General features: G+C 39.0%; 1 protein-coding gene across 1 annotated transcript in view; it reads left to right on the top strand.

The window, feature by feature from the left end:
• Window positions 1-1,476: 1,476 nt before the first annotated feature.
• Window positions 1,477-20,292, top strand: part of Diaph2 (diaphanous related formin 2) — a 658,778-nt gene continuing 639,962 nt past the window's right edge. Inside the window, exon 1 of the mRNA XM_028781865.1 lies at window positions 1,477-1,623. Within this exon, the coding sequence (XP_028637698.1) occupies window positions 1,477-1,623 (147 nt within the window). The remainder of the gene's footprint in view (window positions 1,624-20,292) is intronic.

Genomic DNA, 20,292 nt, shown 5'->3' with positions numbered 1-20,292 from the left:
ACTTATTCACATCATCACCCACATGGTGGCCAAATGTATCATACTATATTCATTCAGATAAAAATGTGTTTCAGCATAACTTCCAATTGAATTGGAGAAGGCCAAAAGGCCTCATAGCCCCAAGTTCTCTTCCTCATTAGCAGGTTTATAGACATGTTTATGGACTTGGCATTTAAGTTTCTATTACAAGTGGCTTCATCACTACTTGGTCCCTAATTCTGCTATGGTTTCGTGGTTCGCTCAAACCCTGCCTTTGTAAGGGACCTTTGAAAAACAATGTGAAAATCTACTTTCTGAGGATGAAATAGTAGGTATGAGTACCTTGACTGAAGACTGCTCCCTGGTGCTATCGTTGTCTAGGGATTTATCTTTTAAACAAAGCCTCAACACATAACATCTTATTTACTCTTCACAATAACCAAACTAAACTAGCTTGGGAAATGGAAGATATGACTCAGTAAAATAGTAAACTGTATATGGATGCCTTGGTTAAAAAGCTATGGTAGGGGTCTGGTGGCTTTAACCACCAACAGCCTGCAAAGAAAGCAATGATTGTATTTCTTGGGCCACAAGGCAATCACAGCAACAGAGGCGCCCACTCTTTCCACTTTGGTGCATACAATCTGTCTAGGCAATTAATCAGAACTCCCCTTGGTGGTTTTCCTACACTTTGCCAGTTGCCTTGCTAATTAAACCTTCCCACTGAGTGAAGCAAGAGCACATCCCTGAGGGCTCTCTGTCTAGGGAGGGTGCATTGACCAACACTAGTGAAAGCTGAGACTGGTGCCCTAACCAGTAAAATGCTCACAAGAATCCTCCTCACTCAGTTTTCCTATCTCTAAAATGGTCTCTCTCTCTCTCTCTCTCTCTCTCTCTCTCTCTCTCTCTCTCTCTGTCTCTGTCTCTGTCTCTGTCTCTCTCGTCTCTGTCTGTCTATCTCTGTCTGTCTGTCTCTTTTTTTTTTTTAACTGGTCTAGACTAGTTCCCTTCCTTTTGGTGCTAGACAACTAGGAAGTGAAATCAGTGCTTAACCACAGTAGAATGTCCTCTGGTAGGCTCCAATCTTTTCTCCGGGCATGCTCGGTAGCCCGGCCAGCTCAGCTTCACAAGTAGGAAGAGGCTTTCGAGCCCGCCCGGGCGACCGACAGCGGGCACTTTGATGAATCACGTGTGTTGAGGCCGTCTTAAAGAGATAGTCACCTACTTTTCCTCCACCCTAAACACCGCCCCGAGGGCGGAGGCGACCGCGGAGATTGCAGCTGCTTAGGGGCAGGGCTTGCCCCAGCGCTGAGTGGTGGCACCGGCGTGGTTTGCGTCGGGGTTTCCTGGGCTTGGGAAGACCCGGTGGCCTGGGAGCCGCGCTTGGCGGGCAACCTTCTCTGTTCGTGGAGGCGGGACACCCTGAGCGCTTCTAGGGGTTTTTGCCGTTGAGGAGACTTGGGGTTTCTGGGCGGCAGGTGACAGGGCCAGAGAAAGATGGAGCAGCTCGGGGCGGCGGCGTCGGGAGCTGGAGGCGGCGGCGGCAGCGGCGGCGGCGAGGAACCCGGCGTGGGCCGGAGCAACAAGCGAGGCGCGGGGAACCGGGCCGCCAACGAAGAGGAGACGAAAAACAAACCCAAACTGGTAAGTCTTCTCGTAAGCCCCGCTGGCCTCGGGGACCGGAGAGCCCCGGATCATCCTGCCTGGGAACACGCCGGGGACCCGGCCCTCCCCTCCCGGCCGCAACCGCGATCTCGTCGCGCAACTCAGGGAACCGAGACGGCGTGGGGGCGGAAGAGCACCCCTTCTCCACTTAACCCGGCCTTCACTCTCGGGTCAGCGTGTGGAGGAGAAAGGCCCCACCCCAACTTGGGGACACCCTGCGTCTCGTCCTAGAGTCCTGGGGTAGGGCTGTTTGTCTAACTTGTGGGCGCGAACCTTCTTTGCAGGATTCCATTTCCCTCCCACCTCTTGTCAGTTGCTCTTTGGTCTCTTAACACTTGGGGTCCTGGGTAGGGGAGCCTCCCTCCTCTTGGTTTCGAACACATTGGAGTTCATTTGTAGCTAAGAAAATCAAGACAAGCACGACATAGGTTCCCAGGTCCTTCAACTTTGCCAGAAATCTAAAGAAGAGGCGCCTGAGTGCGTTTGCTCCCCCCACCCCATGTGCTCACCCAAGAAACATTTCTTTGGAAGTCCGGGACTTGGGGGGAGTGTGGGAGGAGTTGGAGGCTGCGTGACCCCCCCCCCCCCCCCCCCAGACTATCCCAACACAGCGTTTCCACTTGGTTGAGAATGCTCAAAAGCAGTTATGTTCCCCATACTTGTCTCACAATCCTGACAGTGTGGTCCAGTAGTAGTTCATTTCCGGCCAAGAGGCCAGAAATCGATGGGGCCTGGTATTGGGTTAGGAAATACTGGGATTTCTTCAACTCATCAGTTAAAAGGGTTCCTCTTTTGGTAAACTTTCTAATTTCAGTGGCATGAGTAGAAAGGAGTTTCCTGCACAGATTCAGCAAACAAACTTTTTTGGCCTCTCCTGAGCCTTTTGAACATGAGAATCCTACTCTACGTCCCAAGTACAAACCACATGTTGCTTGTCTACATTTCAGTTGTAAGCAACAACTTAATTATAATAGAAGAGAGGGTGAGACTGTGACATGCAACTCAAACCATTTCCTGTGGCATCTGGCCATTTGCTCTGGACTTGCACTTCTCTTTGGCTCCTGCTTACTTTCCTATTATGGACTGTCCATATGGAAAAACAGGGCTCAAATATTAGGACATATGAAATCTTCCATTCTGTGCAAAAGGACACGGGCTAGATTAATACTGCATCTTTAAAATATCATTAATTCCATACAAACCTGAGACAAATCTAGAAATCACTTGCCTAATATGTCCTATGACACCAAGAATTTACAAAGAAAGAAACTGAGTCACAACTTTTTGAATTGTCTGCAATATTTGTCACAGTTATGAGTGCCTGCACCATCATGGATTCAAGAAAATAGTTCTGAATTTATTGCTAGACTTGAATGCATTTCAAGTTTTTTTTTCCCATAGAGATAGGGTATCTCTATGAAGTGGAGGCTGCTCTGGACCGAGCTAGTAGAACAGGCTGACCTTGAACTCACAAAGATCCTCCTATGCGGGCTTCCCGAGTGTACGAGTCACCACACCCAGCCAAGCAGTCAAAGTTTTGATAATGTGACTTTGAAATGTACTAGTTTGTGGTAAAAGAGTGAGCCTACTTCTGTTTTCACTCTCCTCCCTCTTTGGCCTAGTATAAACTGTAGTAAAAAGTTTAAAAATAAAAGCTAAGGGATAGATTCCATAAATAGTTTTATGCATCTAGTGGGAATCTCCCAGTTTTCAGTATACTGAAGGAAAAGCATTTATCTCTATTAGGAATAACATCTACTCTTTGGCTGTTGGCCCTATCTCATCTTTTATGTTTTACTTGATTTGACAAGGTAACTAGGTAATTATGAGATAGTATCACTTTCAGTTCCTAGCTAACTAACTTCACTGTTCCATAGTGAACATGGCTTGATACAACAAATCAAGTATTGGAACCCAAAGCATAATACCAGCATGACTTGTCTTTTTATTCTATTCAAGTATACCTTTATAGCTTTATATGATTTCTAGAAGCCAATGTGTCATAGCTAATAATATCAGGAATTGAATATTGCTCATTTTAAAGCAAAGAGTTTGATCAAATGATAAGAGTTTACCTGGGATTCTTAAAGTTTTGCAAGTATGGTAAGACCTTTTAAAAGATTTATTTATTTATTTATTTATTTATTTATTTATTTATTTTTTGTATGTGAGTACACTGTTACTATCTTCAGACACACCAGAAGAGGGCATAGGATCCCATTACAGATGGTTGTGAGCCACCATGTGGTGGTTGGGAATTGAACTCAGGACCTCTAGAAGAGCAGTCTTAACCACTGAGCCATGTCTCCGGCCCCCTTAGACCAAATTTTAAAAATATTAATGCTATGTATTATATTTCACTGTGATAATTCCAAATTTTGAAAGTGTGTAAAGGAGTTGTATGTGATTATAGAACAGCCATATGGCAATATAAGTTATTTGTCTGGGTTATTGTTTTGCTAGGGGTTCAAAATTCTTCAAATTAAGTGAAAAAAATTGGGTATACATTTATTTTTCTGACTTTTACACCTTATGTTAGTTTCTTACAAGCATCCATGACTTGCAGAAAGAAAAGGAATCACTGCAAGTTCAAAAGACAGCAAAGGAAAAGAGAGTTGGAGAATTGAGGGAAACTCATTAAAACAATTAGTTCAATCACTGTAGTCTAAGGTTTTCTTAAGCTATAAGATTGTGGTACAACTGTGTTCATTTAGTTGCTTGTAGGTTTGGAAAAATGGGGATTGAGGTTGTATTTTTGTGGGTAAAGTGACAGCTAGTTATATCCCCACTTTATTAATGGCCAATAGTGAGAACATTTTCAGATTGATGTATCAGAACTTTAATGACTTACGTTTAAGGTTGTATGAATCAAAATGTAACAGACTTTACTTTAGTTTTTTCAGATATGTATCCTCTTAATGGATCCCCCACATCATCCATCCATCCATCCATCCATCCATCCATCCATCCATCCATCCATCTATTTATTAAGGGAGGCAGTTTGTTCATTGACTCAACACATTTTGAATAATATATTAGTAGTAGAATTTCTGATTTTATATAACTTTCTGATTAGGCCCAGATTGTAGCATGCTATTAAACATCATGACTCTTATATTCATTAGTAATTTGATGCCAACCATGTACTATATTTTGTTAAACTGAATAGGAGATAAAGTGCCCTAGAGAAGTGTTAGGAAAAAGCTATGTCTTAAAGCTCATATGCTTAAAGCAATGATATAACCATTAAGAGAATCCAATAATAGAGCTAGAGAGATAGTTCGGTTGATAAAGTGCTTTCATGCACACATGAGGATCTGAGTTTGATGCCCAGCAATCTGGTCTAAAGCCTGTCCTGGTTGCACACATTCGTAATTACAGTGAGGTAGGTAGGAAGAGGCAGGCAGATCCCTAGGAAGATACAGGCCAGCCTGCTTAGTCTAACCAAAGGGGCCCAAGATTCCTCTGAAATAGATTTTTTTTTTTTAAAGAAAGTCCCTTCTATTGATCATAAGATGCCTTCTCTAACTAAACAGAGAAGGGGGAGATGCCAGAAGCCAGGACCCTAGCCCTTACCCTCACCCCCTACCTTTCCCCACCTGCACAATGTCCTCTGAAGCTTGGCAACTGCAAGATCCTGCTTAGCAACTGCAGATAGACTCAAAGCAGAGTACCATATCATCTTAAGAATAGCAGGGAGACCATAACTCAAGCAGTGTACTATATCTTCTGAAGAACAGCAGGTAGATCATAATTCAAGGCAGTGTACCGTATAGACCATGACATGTTTCAAGGCACAGGCCAAGAAGATTTTGTACTTTTCCACCACCTGGCCCCGCTTACCCCCTCCCCTTGTAAAACATGCTATAAAAAAGCATTTCATGTTCAAAAAAAAAAAATTATAAAAAAAAAAAAAGAAAGTCCCTTCTGATGAATGACCTCAAGATTGACTTCTGGCTTCTATAAATATAATGCATATTACATACACACACACACACACACACACACACACACACACACACTAGTACACTAGGCAAGAGAGGCTAGACAAGAGAACAAGAGCAAGTGGGGACATTGTTAAAGTGGAGCTAATATCTCTATCTTCCATCATAAGATGGTAGATATAAAGTAGCTTGACAATATTTGATGTTTTTTGATTTTTTTCTGAAGCTGTTGCTTTATAAGTCAGTGAAATTAAGTTAATAACTATAATAGCACATGGATCTTCTGGTTATTATATAACTGAATATTTGGCCATTTATTTACAATTGGATAATTTATGTTTTAATTTTAGATAATAAATTCTGACCCTATACACATTGTGTTTACCAAGTACTTACCATAACTTCCTAGTTCAGTGAAATGAAGGTGCTCATAGTCAGACGAGGCATAATGGTGCATATCTGTATTCTCAGCATTCTTAAAGCAGGAACATCTCACACTTGAGGCTAGCCTGGGCTGTGTAGTAAGATCTTGTCTTAAAAAAAAATAATCTCCTTGTCTAGTGAAGTAGAGAAGGAAGGAAGTTAATTATATCAGAGTGTCACAAAAATGCCACAGAGGGGAATTTAAGTTAAATTGGATTTTGATTTTTTATGGATATTTTAGACAGATATTTTCTGTGTAGCTCAGGCTGTCCTGGAAGTCACTCTGTAGACCAGGCTGACCTCAAACTCTAAGATCTTCCTGCCTCTGCATCTAAAGTGCTGGAATTTAAGGTGTGTGCTGCCACTGACAAGCTTAATTAGATTTTAAAAACTGTGTCTTTTTGTATTTATTTTGTTTCGTGTGTATGAAATTTTACCTATAGGTATGTTTGTGCACTGTGTGTGTGCCTGGTGCCTATGGAGGTCAAAGGAGAGCTTCCATTTCCTTGAAACTGGAGTTACAGACATTTGTGTGCTGCTGTATGGGTGCTGAGAGTCAAACTTGCATCCTCTGAAAGAGCAGCCAATGCTCTTACCTGCTGAGGCCTCTGTCCAGCACCAAAGTGGACTTTTGGATGAGGTAAAGAAAGGCATATAGTAGCAAGGCTTGAATAGTATTTTGTTTGAAGAAGAGGAGGGAAAGGCATTCTAGATCAAAATGGCAACATATATAGTGGTAGGTAGGGGTAGAATATGCTGATAACAAATGTTCAATGGCTGAAACAGAAAGCAGCAGGAACAAAAAGTTGTATTTTTTAGTGGATCTGGACATAAAGGGGTGGGTTGTAGGTCATAGTAGATCTTTGTGTGTCATGTTTGAATGCCGACTTTTCCCCTGAAAGTCAGCATAAGTTGTTGGAGAAATTAAAAAGAGAGTTATCTGAAGAAATAAGTCTTTCAGAAAGAATTTAGAACAAAGGACAATTTCCTGTTAAGGGATGCTGGAATGGAGGGAGAAAGACCATTCAGGAGGAGAAGAGTGACACGGAGCTTGCCATTTAGAGTCATGGATTCCAGTCGCTGCTCTGGACAGACATCCGAATTTCTTTATCTCTCTAATTCTGATTTTCTCTCCTTCACAACACTGTCTATGATATTCTCACCAAATTAGAAGCACCTTTCTTGTTTGCCTTTAATGAATCTCATAGCTTTCATAGCCCAACTCCTACCTCTGTGCCCTCTTCCTTCTTTTAGGCCAGTGGTTCTCAACTTTCCCAATGCTCAGACCCTTTAATACAGTTCCCCACATTGTGGTGAACCCCAACCATAAAATTCATTGCTACTACATATCTGTAATGTTGCTACTGTTATGAATCATAATATAAATATTTGATATGTAGGACAATCTGATTTTTGACCCCTGTAAAAGGATTAGTTGAGCCCAAAGGGGTTGTGCGACCCACAGGTTGAAAACTGCTGCTTTAAACTTTCATTGGTTGTTTCAGCTTACTGAGGGCTCTTCTATCATCTGAGCTGTCATGAATTTCAATGTTATGTACCAATCTTGCTTTACAAAGATTTTAAAGTGCTTCTGGACAAGGCTCCTCTTTTATGTTTATTCTTATAAACCAGCCAATGATAAAAAGCTAGGGATTTTTGTCTCTAAAGGTCAGGTATATTGGGAGTTGCTTTGTTGAAGTGACTTCAAACAAACAAACAAACAAACAAACTCATAGTTCTTTTTTTGAGATGTGATTTCATTTGTTCCAGGATGGCCATGAACTCCATATTAAGTTCAGGGCGATCTTGAACTTCTTATCCTTCTACCTCTATTTCAAATGCTGAGATTACATGGATGTATGCTGTATATAGTTTATGTGGTGCTGAAGACTGAACCTAGGACTTCATATGTTCTAGGAAAGCACTCCATCAACTGAGCAACATCTCCAAACTCAAATTATTATTGTTTATGTGCTATATATTTTTGGGGTTGCTTGATACCCTTGTCTGATTTTAAATTCATTATATACCTCCAGAGGCTGGTCAATACCAGATTCTGTCTCCTTCCATATCCCACATACAGGGATTATGGCCTGAGCCTACATGCCTGGTTCCTCTGTTTGTTCTCTGAGTTAGAAGTTCAAACAACCTCTTCAGGGGTCATGAGAAACTCCCCTCCTCCTCTTGTTTGTTTAGTTTCTTCTGATGTCAGAGCCAGAACTCCCATGCAGCGAGATGGTACTGACACAAGTGAGCCAAGTAACAGATTGCTGTCATTACTGGGAGGCTTCAGATCAATCTCAAAACAATATGGATTATAGAGTCGAAAGCTCTGGGTTCTAGTGTCCCTTTCTGTCTTTTATGTGCTTGTGATCTCTGATGAGCATTAATATCAGAAAATTGGCCACATTGATTAATTTCTGCCACTTAGAGATATGGCTTCCTTCCCAAAATGCTTGTTGGAGTTTTTTTTTTAATTTATTTTAATTTTTTTATTGGATGTTTTATTTACATTTCATATGTTGTCCCCTTACCCCATCCCCCACCTACCCAGGAACCCCCTATCCCCTCACCCCTCCTCCTGCTTCTCTGTGGATGCAACCCCTACCTAGCCCCCCACTCCTAACACCCCACCCTCAAATTCCCACCCCCTGGGGTGTCCAGCCTACATGAGGTCAAGGATCTCTTCTCCCACCTATGCCCAGCAGGGCCCTCCACTCTTACATATACAGCTGAAGCCATGGATCCCTCCCTAAGTGTTCCCAGGCTGGTGGTTTAGACCCTGGGAGCTGTGGTTGGTTGGTATTGTTGCTCTCCTCATGGGGCCACAAACACTTTCAGCTCCAATGATCAGTTCAATGGCTAGTTGTGAGCATCTGCCTCTGAATATGTCAGACACTTAAAGACCTCTGAGGAGACATCTATATCAGGCTCTTATCAGCATGCACTTCCTGACTTCCACATCAGCATCTACCTTTGGTGACTGCACATGGGATGGATATTCAGGTGGAATGATCTGCAGACGGCCCCTCCTTCAGTTTCTGTCCCTTATATTTGCTCCCTTGAGTATTTTGTTGCTCCTTCTAAGAAGGACCGAATCACCCCCACTTGATCTTCCTTCTTCATGAGCTTCATGTGGCCTGTGAGTTGAATCTTGGGCATTTCAAGGTTCTGGGCTAATATCCACTAATCAGTGAGTGAATACTATGTGTGTTCTTTTGTGATTGGCTTAGCTCACTCAGGATGATAATTTCTAGTTCCATCCACTTACCTAGGAAATTCTCGAATTCATGTTTTTAATAGCTGAGTAATACTCCATTGTGTAAATGTACCTCATTTTTTGAATCCATTTCTCAGTTGAAGGACATCTGGGTTCTTTCCAGCTCCTGGCTATTATAAATAAGGCTGCTATGAACATAGTTGAGCATATGTCCTTGTTATATGTTCGAGCATCTTCTGAGTATATGCCTAGGAGTGATATAGCTAGATCCTCAGGTAATGCTATGTCCAATTTTCTGAGGAACCGCCACACTGATTTCCAAAGTGGTTGCACCATCTTGCAGTCCCACCAACAATGGAGGAGTGTTCCTCTTTCTCCACACCATCACCAGCATCTAGTATCACCTGAATTTTTAATCTTAGCCATTCTGACTGGTGTGAGATGGAATCTCAGGGTTGTTTTGATTTGCATTTCCCTGACGACTAAGGATACTGATGAAACATGGTTTTACAACTCTGTTTGCCAGGTGATCTTTTAACTGCTGATCTCAGGTGATCCTCCTGTCACAGGTTCTTTAGAAGTTGGAGCTACAAAAATCATATCACCTGACAAAATGACTTTGATAAAATACAGTAAACCTTAAGAACATGTATAGGAAATTGTATAAAGTTATAGAAATATACATTACTGTTAGCTCATTATATCACCTGGATCAAATGTGATTATGGAATTGGGGCATAGTTTCATGGTAGCGTGCTTGCCTGGAATTGATGATGACCTGAGGTCAATCCCCATTCTTAGAAAAAAAAATGTGTTTGTGGTTGTTGAATTTCATGACTGTTTTACAGTTTTGATTCCCTAATACTGTTATAGTACAAAATGCTATAATCAGGTGTGTGTTAATTGATTCCTTGTTCTTGTCCCCAATTCCCTTTGTTTTTGAAGCATTACACATTCTACCAAGTTCTTTTACTAATGAGATTTTCATCTGAGTGATTGTAGATGTGAGATTAACTTTTGTTGACTCTATTTTCTACTACTATTTAACTTTAGATTCTTTTTTTATGTATATGAATGTTTTTTGCATGCATGTATGTGTGTGCATTTCATGTGTGCCTGATATGTGTACAGGTCAGAAAAGAGTATCAAATCCTCTGGAACTGGAGTTTCTTATGGATTGGAAATCACCATGTGGGTTCTGGGAAACAAACTGAGGATCTTGCAAGAGCAGTAAGTGCTTTTAACCACTGAGCCATCTCCAGCCCACACTCTAAATTTTTAAAGAATATGTCTACCATTGTTTTTGGAATTGATCAATTTCAGGCATTTAAAATTTTTGTTAAAAAAATTTAGTACGTATGTATGATATTCTGTCTTGTCAGGGAGCTTAGTGATGTTGTACAAATAAGGAAACTGAGTCATTCAGGTGTTATGAGGACTGACTTAGAAATAAGTATAAAGCTATCACCTCTATTGTAGAAGTTATCTATAGCACTGAGTCATTATGCTTCAGGGACTCTTCAAAGTAAAAAAGTTATTCAAGCTCTCATTTCTTTTGTTCCTTTTGAACAATTTATAATTATAATCCTCTTAGATTTCACTGTAAGTACTAAGAACTTTGCCAGTAGCAACATGTCAAAGAAGTGAAATCTTACTCATTTCTAACCTGATCTCATACAACACTGTAAAAACCAAGATGTTCTGAAAATAGCATATAATAAAATATGCTAAATTTATATGAATCAGCGTATCTGATTAATGTATTACTGAGTAGCCTTAGCACAGAAATGGTTATTATTGAAGGCCCAGATTTCCCTTACTCCAAGTTCCTTCTGACAGATTTGTGGTATATATGACATTATTTTTTTTCTGAAGACAGAAAAGAGTAAGATGACGCTTAAGTGATAGAAAAGCATTTCTGTAACCTTGCAACCTAACTTGGCCTCATATGGGAGTTACTCATTGTGGAAGACAGCTGACAATTGGCCCATGTTAAGTTTGATGTATGTTTTCACATGGTTGTTTATTGTGAATTTCATGAATACAAAGAATTGCATTCTCTTTGATTTGAAACTTATAACCTGAACATGCTGAATCTGATTTACTATCAATTGATATACTTTGACCATAGTTTTATTAAATAGAACCTTAAGTGAATCTGGATACTTTTGTGTGAGATGGCCTGGGGAAAAAAGATATTGGTGCCTTCCTTGTGAAAGAATGTAGAAAGCACAATTTTTAACTCATTGCCATTTGCAACGTCCTTTGCTTAGTGAAGATTTTATTCAACTGCTCTGGGAAGAGGGCACTACATTGCTACCAAAAATAGATGAGTAAATTAGATGCCCATTTCTGTTGTTTGTACTTCAGAAAGTGGTGTGTTTCATAAGTGAAACACTTCTAATTGTTTTAGACTCAACACAATATTAAGAAGAAACTAGTTTTATTCAGAAATGGTCATTGACTTAGCCACTAGTAATTCTGATGCTCACCTGAGGAATATAGGGCATTGATTACAGTCCTTTATTTCTGAAAGAGTATTATATAGCCCAAGCTGGCCACAAACTTTTTATGTAGTTGAAGGTGACTCTGAACTTCTGATCCATCTTTCTCTGCCTCCTGAATAGTATTACTGGCATGTGCCACCATGCTCAATTTGTGAGGCAGAGGGGATTAAGCCTATGGTCTTCATGCATGGTAGGTAAATACTCTATCACCTGAGCTACCTCCTCAGCCCACAACTCGTTTTTTAAAAAGCTATTTGTTGTGATAGTTGTCTTATAGACTTGTTTTGATAAATGTATGCTCAAATTTTGAAGACCTTTTAGCGTACCCGCAATTTGTTGGTCTCTTTATAAAGAGAAAGATAAAATTAAGTTGAAATGTTTAAAACATTTCAAAAATACTAAAAAGAGACTACAGTATGATGAGCTGCCATTTAGCCATCTATTACTCAGACAGAGCACTTCTCTAGAATTTTTAAATTTACCTTCTCTGTCCTTGGGTTTTCCCTTGCTAGAGAATTTTAGTTGACATTCCAGATAGTATGTCAGTTTACTTCTACAGATTTCAGTGTACATCTCTAAAAATTACTGACTTCTTAAAGATGATCATTATGCTACTGCTACATCTTTAAAAATTAATACATTTCTCAGTATCATCTAATGTTCAACACATAATCAAGTATTCCCTAAATAATTATATTTTTAATGTATGTGTAATTAATGTATATGGTACCAAACTCCATAAAGAAACATAGCTTTAAATAATGTTAAAATCATGTTTAAAGTTACTTCACATAAATTAGATCTATGTTAAGTTCACATTTGTCTGCTATTCTGTAAGAGTACCTATGAGAGTTATCTGTACAAGTGTGGGTAGACTGTTTGGAATAGCTACTCTGTACTATAGAAAATAGACCAGATTTAGACTTCTGACTTCACTTTCTTCACTTTGTAACTCGTGAAGTGAAGTGGAATTTATATGGAAAATTTTTTCTGCCAGAGTAATGCTACAGATAGTTGGGCAGATAGGAGAATATTCTTGAATTCTGTGGATACAAAATATGTATAGAACTCTGATATGCACACACACACACACACACACACACACACACACACGCATACAACAACAACATGTTTAGGTTGCCTGTATTTTTATTTCCAGATACAAGCCCATTTGGCACTTCAGATAGCTTTCTTTGTGATTTAGCCATATTGATATACTCTAGAAGTATATCTAGTTGACTGGGTTAGTGAACCTTTGCCTGATACTCTGATTATTATCTTTTTATTTAGATATTAGGAATTATACTTAAAAACCTAACTATATTAAGGAGGCAATCGAGTTGTGGATGAGTGGAAACAATAAATATGAGAAATCAACTTGAGCAAATGGCCTAGTCTTCCCACAGATTGTTTTAAGCCATTTTGTAGCCAGTACTCTTTAGACACCAGTTTTGTGCTGTTATGGTGCTGAAAGGCAATGAGTCTACAATCTCTCTAACTTTGTAGGCTTAAATAAATTTTGTCTAGTAATCTATGTTTCCTCTTAACCTTCTTGAATGAGCAGTTGCTGACCCAGTCAAGTGGTTGATTTTCCTCTAAACACATAAATAAGTGATACTTGTTATCAATATCCATAGACAGCTAGCATTTTCTTCTTTTGTTTTGCTTAAGGGAAGGAAAGATATGGATATGCTGTTTTATGTGTTTTGAAATTAATCACTGGTAAAAATCTGAAATTTTAATAGCACATTAAGCTAGCTGAGGCTATTGAGGAAGGTTCTATATGTAGATAGAGAGACATTTTGCAGTTATATCTTGACCTTTAATAACATGTATTGTGTAATGGAACAGTGTCGTTATGTGGGTTGGGTCCTACACAAGGGTATCAGACTATGGAGATCACACCATTTGCCAACATATACAGATAACAAGTCTCTATCTTTCTGGAGTATTTTTGTACTTCATACAAATGTCTTATATAGGTTAGGGGATGTATTTAATTTTTATATCTGACAGGAGTTTCAGAAAGCAGAGGGCATGGTTGAATGTTTCATTGAGAATACTTGTTTTTTTAATATACATTAATTTAAGTTATACAAATTTTTATGTTCGTATGTGCTAATGAGTGTGTTGGATACCTAGAAATGGAGTATAGGCACTTGTAAGCTGCCAGACATGGTGCTAAGAACCAAACTTGTATCTTCTGGAAGAACAGTAAGTTGTCTTAAGTGCTGAACCATCTCTTTGGCCTTCTAGAATAGGTATATTTCATTTGTGATTCATTTTGAACAAGAATGTTACATGTATATGTATGTAATGCCCTATACCTGACTACGTTTGCTTTTGAATTCTAAAATCCCAAATGTGGATGGCCATGTCATGGAGGGCCTAGGTTCAAGGTTCAACTAAGGCTCTGCTATTTCTATAGTCCTCCCAGTGATTTTTCTTAACATTATTTTTTTCGAGGAGCATTATGTAGTCACGGATCATATGGATGAGACTGTACTTTTTTGAAGTTGGTACTATAAGTTGAATGTATTTTCATTTACATCACCCATGATACAAGGCGAGAACAAACAGAATGTTAAGATGGGTTTGGCAGAGACATGGCTTCTTATAATATGCTCTGCAGTCTGGTACCTTCCATTATGAAATCAATGTTTTCCAGAAGAGTCAGTGTGTGTGTATATAACACATTTGTGAGTGAATATAACCTCTCTTAAGGTTGCCCTCACAGATTGTCATTGGCAGTGCAGTAGCTTACATTTCTTCCTCCTTTGGTGAATAGCTAATGGTCTTTAAATGGAAGAACAAATTTACTACGCCAAAAAAGGGCCTGGATTTTCTCCATGTTGTGCTTGTGAGGCTCAGATTTTTCATGTATTTGTTTTACTAAAGCAGGGTGTACCTATGTTCTGTGAGCTCTAAATGCTTATACTTTTGCAGTACAGCCTATCCTTGCTCTATCAGACTGTTTTTAGATGCTCTTGTGAAATTTCCTGAGATCCAAGCCCTCCATTTTTATATAAAAGTGAGTTGTCCTGAGACTACATCCTAAATTTTAAGTAGCTGTGTCTCTATATTAAATGAAAAGAGGTTTCATTTATAACTGAAAGTAGGGAATGCACAGGGCTATAAGTCCAGTTTTCCACACTTGTCCTTCCAGTTTGGTTCCAGCTAATTATGGATCAAGGTATGCTGTTGAATTACATTGTAGATCCTGGCTTTTAACTCCTTCTTTTCCTTAAAAGAATCAGTTGTCACTTGAATGTTTCTACTGCTGAAGGTCACATTCCTGGTCATGTTTATTAGTTGTTTTTTGAAGACTAGCAATGTAGAAAAATTGTCATTAAATGTCAAATCAGTTGTTGAATGTATCAGATATTTATGTAAGGGTATTTCCTATTCATACTTGTCACCAACCATATTTTCAGGAACTAGTAGAAACTGCATTTTTTATCTTAACACACACCAGTATGAGTTTTCAAGGATCTATGAGTTAACTAGGATATGTACGCCAATCTATTATTTAAAAGAGCTTGTTTTTGGATATTTGAGGAGATTTCCTAGAAATGAACTAACATGAAAATGTATTTATGGGCACATCATTTATTTATCTTTCTAGCTGTCAATTTATTCTGTACAACAAAGGGGCAGAAATAGATGATCTGCATGGGCTTCATTCAGCTTCCACTTATTAAGGGTCAATGATTATTTAGAGCAGTAATGAGTCTGCTTTAACACAAATACATGACATCTATATTTCAGTTAGATTAAAAGTAGAAATTATGAGAAATCATTTTTAGGCTGAATATTAAAAACTGAATGTTCTAGCTGACTTTATAGTTTTGTTTTGTTTCTGGAATCTGAGTTCTTCTAGTTCAGTGAACACTATAGCAACACTGTTTTATCCATATATTTCTCTCTAGAGAGTGTTAGGTTCATTCTAGGTCATTCTAGGCATTAAGTCATTTCTGTGTTTCAATAACCAAATACTCAGGCTACACTCAGGCTACATAGTGATAATTCAGTGATACTCAAGGTCATAAGTCTGGTTGATTTTCTGGGTTTATTGTATGTATGCATTTGTGAAGAACCATACAAAGAAGGCTGGAGAAATGCTGTATCACTTAGAGCACTGAACCTTGCTGACGACTGTCCTGACATCCAGTCAGGCCTTTATGACTACCTGCACTCATATGCACATACCATCCCACGCATATAATTAAAAATAAATATTTAAGAATCATACTAAGTATGGGGTTTTATACTGTCTACCCACTGTTCCCATTTCACAGATGATTTCAGGTTACCTAAGACTTCTAAGTAAGATACAAAGAATATTGGCATTGGAAGAGTAGCAATATGTGAGCACAATACTCAGGTTCACCGTAATCTTAAGTTCTACAGTGTAGACTTGGGTAATGGGTGGAAGTAGTTAGTTGTGCTACGGCAGGGGAGCACTGAGCTTGAGGGATTTGTCACTTCAATAGTGACAAGCACATAGCCTGGTCTTTGCTAAGATTGGGAGCTGTTACCTCAATCTGAAAATCACTTGTTACAAACAAAGCCCTAGGAAATAGCCTGTAAAAATCCAGCAGCACCTTTCAGTCTTGACATCCCCAGCAGTAATGTACAAGGATGCACTAGGATTGATGGTGGATTGTCTCCCTCTGAATATTAACACATTTTTTCCTGACAGACATTAGTTTCTTGATAACATTAAAGGCCCAGAGCAGCTAAGAAACTTGTTTGAGAGTCTGCAACAGTGAACTTGGCATTTAGGACCAATGTGATTATAAAAATCTATGTTTTAATCTACCATTTTGTATACTGCCTAAGAGCTTAAACCTCAGGGATGCTCTAAATTAACCAGAAGACCTAGTAGTCCTGTGGACTGGTGATGTTTTGGACCTAGCTTATATTTGCACCGTGCTTATATATAATTTAGAAGACAGAGTTTAGGGGCTGTTTGTTTCAATGTAACTGAAATATCCCAAGTTAAAATTCTTTGAATTGCTGCCATGAAATAGTGGGAAAGATATGTGACCATTTACAAAAGTGCCATGGGCACAGACGAGATGTGGCTGTGGATTTTAAGGCTACATGAACACAGTTCTTAAAAATAGCAGTCTGGGTAGTTTGACCTTTATTACATAATTTCTGGCTCACCTCAAGGCTTGCTGGGCTTTACTACTCTCATTGATGGTGATAAATCCCCTTTCTTTCTCCCCATTTGTGCATTTGTGCTTTCTAACAGAATACATGGCAAGTGGTATTGCATTCTTCACTCTCCCCTTCCTTTCCCTCCCTTCCTGTTCTCTGTTTGTTTGCGAACTTTTGTGTGAGGCAAAACTGCTTTGGAAAACTAATGCTGTCTTCTGTTACACAAGTACACGATATGCATTGTTTCTTGATTAGGGAAGTGCCAAGAACCACCTACCTTGTCCTGCTATTTCCTGTGTCTGCTTTGGCTAAAGATTGGCTGCTATAAAAGTATAGCATAGTCAGCCAAGTGCAATCTTTTTAAAATTAGTCTGCAGAAAGTGTTGTGACAAACTATTTTAGCACTGATGTGTGCCTACTACTAGAGACCTTAACTGTGGGCTGAAATGGCAAATAATATGAGAGTGCATCATGTAGTTTGGGTTCTACTTGCCTCAGCTTTAAGCATCATCACTCCCAAGAGAAAAAGAGTGCCTTTAATTTTAAAAACTATAATAGGTAAATTATACCATGAGTAGTTCACTGTATGCCTGGAGCCTGCAGTCAAGCTATTTCACACTTATGATCACTGTTAAAAAAATTAATGAGACATAATATTTATGCATTTTTATGAGAACCCTATGGTAATTTGACACTTACTCACTAATGTTAATGAGCTAAACTTTCCGTGTTGGTTCCTTTCATAGAACTTTTTACCATACTTGAAAGAGAAGGATAGACATGATATGTGGGCTAGTACCTAAATAGATAAAATTATTTATTAAATTTCTATTTTTCCATCCTTCAGAATTCATGTATATTAGTTACTTTTCTTTTGCCATGACAAAGGTACCTCACAGAATAGTTTATTTGGTCTTTCGGTTCTAAGAGCGTAAGGTCCATCATGGCAGGGAAGCATGGCTCCAAGCAGCATGCATGTGGTCTGAAGCATGAATCTGGGATCTCACATCTTCCAATGCAAGAAGAAAGCAGAGAGAGCAAACTGGAAGTGGTTCAGAGTTTTCACTTTCTAAGATCATCCCTAGTGACTTCCTCCTTCAAGGAAACCTCTGGAAACTCCCTAAACAGTGCCACCAAATGTTCAAATGCTGGAGATGGAGATGGGGGGCATAGTTCAACCCACCACACCATGTTAGTTATTGATAATCCTTTTATGTTTGGCTTCATTAAACCCAAGTAATTGTGTTAAGGATAATATATTAGAAATGAAAGTTTATTCTCCCCCCCATCCCCTTTTAGATCAGTAGTTCTCAGGGTGAGACAGTTTTAATTCCCAGGAAACATTTAATAATTTCTGGAGACATTTTTAGAGTTTAGAGTTAGGAGATAGTGCTTCTAGTATAGTATCGATGATGATGATTTAATATCCTACAATGTATAGGACATGTCCCCTACACAAAGAAGTACTCAACCCAAAAGGTGAAGGCTGAGATAGATTGGCTGGGCTGGAAGACCTGGCTTTTAGATCTTCTGACTTTTTCTCTGTTTAGTGTGGAAAACTCCTGTTGGTACTCAGATGTTCTCTTCTTTCCATTGTATCCCCTGCCCTGTACTGACACAGGAGATCATCCCTGTTTTCAGGAAGCATCGTTTATGTGATTGGCTATCACAACTTGTATTTTGATCTTCTTCCTTTTCGGCTAAACCTGCAGCACTGGACTGTTATCAACTTTGTGTTAGGAATTGTACTTCTTACCACTTAACACATTTCTGACAACTAAGGAAAATGTGTGCTCTCTTCCTAATGAATTTAAAAGTTAATTTTCTTTTTGCTCATTTCTTGAAACATTGCCACCTCTTGACGCTGCTCATATATAACTCCTCATCTATGTGGCTCTTACTTATTTCCTTGAGATGTAGGCTTGTCATGTATTTCAGGCTTGCTTTGAATGCACAATCTTCCCTGCTTCAGCTTCTTGAGTGCTGGTATTACTCCTGTGTGCCACCACACCTGGTGATCTGTGTGTATGTTGTACTTTGTGGCATAGACTTCTGCTACTTCTGGTACTTTCTGCCTTTCAAGCAGTCTGTCTTTCCGAAGTCCTCATCTTTCCTCTGGTTTCACAGATTTCTTGCTGTTTATCATCTTTACATACCAATTCAGGCAACAGTATTTCTCCTCAAATACCACAGCATCTAGCTGATGCCAAACTTCTCTACGGACATTGACACATCAGTAGGAGACTAAATAAGCTGGGGGGGGGGCGTCTCCAGGCTGTGGTTTGGTTTGACTAAACCCAGTTTAAAAAGCAAAATACTTTATGAGAGTATTCATTTTAATATTCTTCTTTGTAAGGAAAATGAAAACCAACTGTCCCCTCACATGGCAATTATCAAGTTTACCTTTTCAGGTTGAGGTTTATCCTTGCCTCACTTATCACCAGAGTGTTTTTTTTTTATTATTATTATTAGCTCCTGACTGACCTTTATGATTTCTGTTCCAATTGAATCAAGGTTAACTTTCCTATTTGACCAATGAAAGTCATCGACTACTTTGTATTCAGCTCACCAGAACCAAGGGTATTTTGTATTTGAGGATAATATTAAGCACCTAATTCCTTTTCTGTTTTTACCTTTGTTTAATTGAAGCCATACAGTGTATCATCCCACCTATTTACTTTAACCTCTCCTGTTACACTTTTATTCTTTCCTTGTGAATTCTAAATAGTTTCTATCCACTTCTTTATGTAACCATTAACCTATTTTTACCTGCTTAGAGATGACATGATCAAATTTCTTTCACCTTCAACCTACAATTTCATTTTTGCAGCATGACCAGCCACACTACCTTGTGCCTTTTATAAATGTGCACTACAGTCTATAATCATTTGTGTACATCCTTTCCTTGCTATGTATGAGGCATCATGCTGAGGGCATAAGTATAGTTACAAGCAGGTCTCACTCTCTAGAAGCTCATAGGCTATTGAGAAAAGAGGGATAGATGACTATAAAATCATAAGTGCAATAATAGGTATGAGCAGAGTGCTGTTTAGAGTGCCACATACTGTGTTTGATAGAGACAGAAAAGCCTCTTCAGATAATATGTTTGATCTGGTTCCTGGAGGATGAAGAATAGTGGGGTCAGGTTTGCTGGGCATTGTCCCTATGGAGGTATGCATGGTGAGCTACTCTATTGGAAGAATTCTACCTTTCAAATTTTTCTTGTTCAATAATTAATCACATGTAATAAATATTTTAGAGAAGCCCACCTCAGCAGTAAGATGAGCAAGCATTATTAGGCCCAAGATAAGCAATTCCTGCCTGCTATATACACAGAGTTAGAGAATATAATGTTATAAACATACAGTGCAGGATAGAGGATGTTAAC

This window comes from Grammomys surdaster, unplaced genomic scaffold (genome assembly GCF_004785775.1).
Source record: "Grammomys surdaster isolate TR1022 unplaced genomic scaffold, NIH_TR_1.0 61, whole genome shotgun sequence".
NCBI lineage: Eukaryota > Metazoa > Chordata > Mammalia > Rodentia > Muridae > Grammomys > Grammomys surdaster.
The sequence above is the reverse complement of the archived record's forward strand: the minus strand, read 5'-3'. Positions and strand labels throughout refer to the sequence as shown.